We start from the raw sequence: 3,420 nt of genomic DNA, 5'->3' as shown, positions 1-3,420 counted from the left end.
CTCGGGATCCCTGTAACCATTTATTTTTAATAGGATAATTGAGATTTCCGAAGGGTTTTCGTTTTGTAAATATTTCTGCTCGGCTCAAATGTCTTCCCGCCCCAGTGCACAAAGGTAAACGTGCCCCCTACTTCTGGCCGGTTTCCGCGGCCGCGGGCAGCCACTCCCCGCACCGCGTGGCTGCAGCGGCAGACACTCCTTCAGCCGGCGCTGCCCGCTATCAACAAGTGCATGGCCGCGGGGTGTTCGGCTCAGCGAGCGGGTGCCGGCTCCCGCACACGCTCCCGGAAGACCAACCGCCTGCTCCTTGGAGTTTCCGTAGCAAGGATCGGGAACTGGAGTGTTTTGGATGACCAGGAGTCAGAAACCCTCTCGGATCACGCTCGCTGCCCCCACCCCTGCCCCTGCAGGACGGGACCATGGCTCTTAATACCGAGTGATGGTTCCCTCCCCGACCCGCGGAGAGTTTCAGGCCCGCAAAATTATCAGGACTCCATTACGTTGGTTATAAAATTTATTGATCTCTCATTTAGGAATTAAGAGTAAAACCTTGGAAAACCTGAAACAAAATAGCCCCTTCCCCACCACCCAAACGAAATCCGAATACATTAGCGCGACGAAATATCAAACAGATCACGGCAGAAATCACGAACTCAACAGCCTAAATGCGGACTGGACAGAAGCTGTCCCCCGGCCAGGGGCGGCGAGGCGGGAGACACACGCACACCTGGCTATAAATTAACATTGGCCTGAGCTGCCGCGCCACTCCGCGCGGTCAGCCCCCCAAAAACCCACGAGGAAAACCGATGCAACGCGACGAGGGGAGGAGGCGTTGCCGTTCTCAGGCCAGCCTCCCCGAGAGAGCACGTTTCTCTTATTCACTCACTCCTTGGCTAACAGACAACTAACGAGACAACATTTTCAAATGCAACAGAAAAACCCAGGAACCCAGGAGGAGGAGGAGGAGGAGGAGGGGGGCTGCTTTTTCTCTGCAAGCATCACAGCGATTCCCAGTCTACAAAAGGGGAGGGAGGGGCAGCGGCGAGGAGCAGGCGAGCTCTAGAAAGTCCCATTTCCGCTGCTCCGGACTTCTTTTCGCTTTCGTACAAAACCCGACAGCTACAGCAAAACTTTCTGTCCTCCCCATCATCGGTACAAGGCAACAGTTCCCAGGCAAGCAAAGCTAAACAACAAGGCGTCCCAACTTGGGGGTGCGGGGCGGGATGGGGGCGGAGGGGCGGCGCGCGCAGGCAGGCGCTCAGATGTGGGTCAGCGGCACCGTGCCGTTGACGGCAGTCCCAGCGCCCTGGTAGTGCTGGTGTACGCTGTGCAGGCGGCCGCCGGGCAGCGGCGAGGCGGCGTCGGCCGCGTCCCCGCCGGGTGGCAGGTACATGCTGATCATGTCGCGCAGGTCGCCGAGGCACGCGCGCTGCGAGTGCGATGTGATGGCGGGCGGCGGCGAGCTGGGTTCGGTCTTCACCACCGTGCCCATGGGGCCCAGGCTCATGGCGGCGGCGGCGGCGGCCGCGGCGGCGGCGGTGGCGGGCTGCTGCCCGTAGGCGGCGGCTGCGGCGGCGGCGGCCGAGGGCGCCATGCCCCCGTAGCCCGAGGCGGCGGCGGCGGCTGCGGCGGCGTTCATGTAGCTCTGGGCGCCGGGCGGCATCATGGGGCTGTACTGCAGGCCGGCCATGTCGTAGCGGTGCATCTGCGGCAGCGCGGGCGGCGGCGGCGGGCTGCTCATGGTCGCGGGCTGCGCGTAGCCCAGCTGCTCCTGCACCAGCGAGTATGCGCCGTTGGCCCAGCCGTTCACGTGTGTGTACGTGTCCAGGCGCTGGCCCACGCCCACCGGGCTGCTGGCGGCGGCGGCCGCGGCGGCGGCGGCGGCGGCTGCGGCCGCGCCGGGGGGCAGCAGGCCTCCGGGCAGGGAGTACTTGTCCTTCTTGAGCAGCGTCTTGGTCTTGCGGCGCGGCCGGTACTTGTAGTCCGGGTACTCTTTCATGTGTACGGCGCGCAGTCGCTTGGCCTCGTCGATGAACGGCCGCTTCTCGGCGTCGGTCAGCAGTTTCCAGTCGGCGCCCAGGCGCTTGCTGATCTCGGAGTTGTGCATCTTGGGGTTCTCCAGGGCCATCTTGCGCCGCTGCCCGCGGGACCACACCATGAAGGCGTTCATGGGCCTCTTCACGCGGTCCTGGTCGCCGCCCCCGCCCCCGCCACTCGAGCCCCCGCCGCTGCCGCCGCCTGCGTTCGCGCCGCTGCCTGCGTTCGCGCTGCTCTTGCCTGCGCCGCCGGGGGCTGCGGGGCCACCTGCGCCCGCCGCAGGGGTGGGTGGCCCCACGGGGTTCTTGAGCTCGGTCTCCAGCAGGCTGTACATGGCCGGGGCGGGAAGTAGGTGCGCCAGAGTGGCGGGAGGAGAAGGCGCTCCCGGAGCTGGAGCGGCCACGGTGAAAAGGCCCGGGGACTCCGTCGGAGGGGTGCTCGGGGGCCGGTGGGCCGGCGGGTCAGGCGGGAAGGGCAGGCTTGCCAAAGTGCTCCGCGCCAAGTCGGCAGGAACCCGCAGGCTACTCGCACCTGATGCGTTGTCTCGAGCTGGCCGCATTCGCAGTCTGGCCCGGCGCTCGCCGGCTCCCTTATATATACCTGCTCCGATCCCCCGGGGTTGGGACTCGGTCCGCCCCTCGCCACCGGGAGGCCCGGTGATTGACGGGCTCACAGTGATGCGCCCTGGCCAATCATCACGGAGTCCCCGTGCGGCCCCAGTGGAAAAAAAAAAAGTTCGGGGAGCCCTTTCGTTCACCCCCACGCCCCTCTTGGGCCCGGTGACGTGACGAGAGTTATTCAGGAGGCGGGAGTCCCAGAGAGCCGCTCAGAGACCACCAATTATTGTCTCAAAAAGTTTGAAAGAACGAAACTCGAGGAAGTGACGGAGGGGGGAGGGGGCGCGCGAGCAGGATTGGGGGGAGGGGGCAGAGGGGCGCCCTCGGGGTTCAGAAAGCAACTTTGCAGCCCCATCAGGACCGAGCGGTGCCTGGTACCGGGGCCACCCTGCAAAGCATCCAGCCGTCTGCGCGGAGGTCCTCCGACCGCTTCTGCTGCCAGCGATAGGGACACAGGGCATCGCCAGTTACCCAGGCGAGCTTGGGGACTCAGGGCGCGACGGAGGCTCCGAGAAGCCCTCCCTGGAATCGACCGCTGTCCCAGCAGGACCCTCTGCCGGGAAGCCGCGGGCCTGCGCGCCCAGGATGGAGCCGGGATGAGGGACCGAGGCACGGGAGACAGGCTTCAGAACCGCGGAGCGCACTGGGGTTGTGACGCTCTCCGCTGGCTTGAGTGAAGGCGAGCAGTCAGCCGCCTGCTGCCCGGGCCGGGCGGAGGCGCTCACATGCGGTGGTGCGGAGAGTGTGTGGGGGGCGGAGGGGGTGA

At 65.6% G+C, this 3,420-nt stretch overlaps 1 protein-coding gene across 2 annotated transcripts; it reads right to left on the bottom strand.

Annotated features, from left to right (window-relative positions):
- Window positions 1–1,258: 1,258 nt before the first annotated feature.
- On the bottom strand, window positions 1,259–2,596 carry LOC111158979 (SRY-box 3). Of its 2 annotated transcripts, XM_022521326.1 has the most exons (3): window positions 2,305–2,371; window positions 1,590–2,238; window positions 1,259–1,502 (listed from the first exon to the last, which is right to left on the bottom strand). In XM_022521326.1, the coding sequence occupies exons 1-3, from the start codon at window positions 2,369–2,371 to the stop codon at window positions 1,259–1,261; spliced, it is 960 nt and encodes a 319-aa protein (XP_022377034.1). The 2 variants fall into 2 exon arrangements, with proteins under 2 accessions (XP_022377034.1, XP_022377032.1); XM_022521324.1 differs by having other exon boundaries at window positions 1,259–2,596.
- Window positions 2,597–3,420: the final 824 nt, after the last annotated feature.

Source organism: Enhydra lutris, unplaced genomic scaffold (assembly GCF_002288905.1).
Source record: "Enhydra lutris kenyoni isolate GAN:26980312 unplaced genomic scaffold, ASM228890v2 scaffoldscaffold65, whole genome shotgun sequence".
Taxonomy (NCBI): domain Eukaryota; kingdom Metazoa; phylum Chordata; class Mammalia; order Carnivora; family Mustelidae; genus Enhydra; species Enhydra lutris.
Note: the sequence above shows the minus strand (reverse complement) of the source record. Positions and strands in the feature narration are given on the sequence as shown.

What these genes read in the sequence shown, in the direction of transcription:
- LOC111158979 (XM_022521324.1), bottom strand. Translation starts at nt 2,596, where the DNA reads ATGCGGCCAGCTCGAGACAACGCATCAGGTGCGAGTAGCCTGCGGGTT.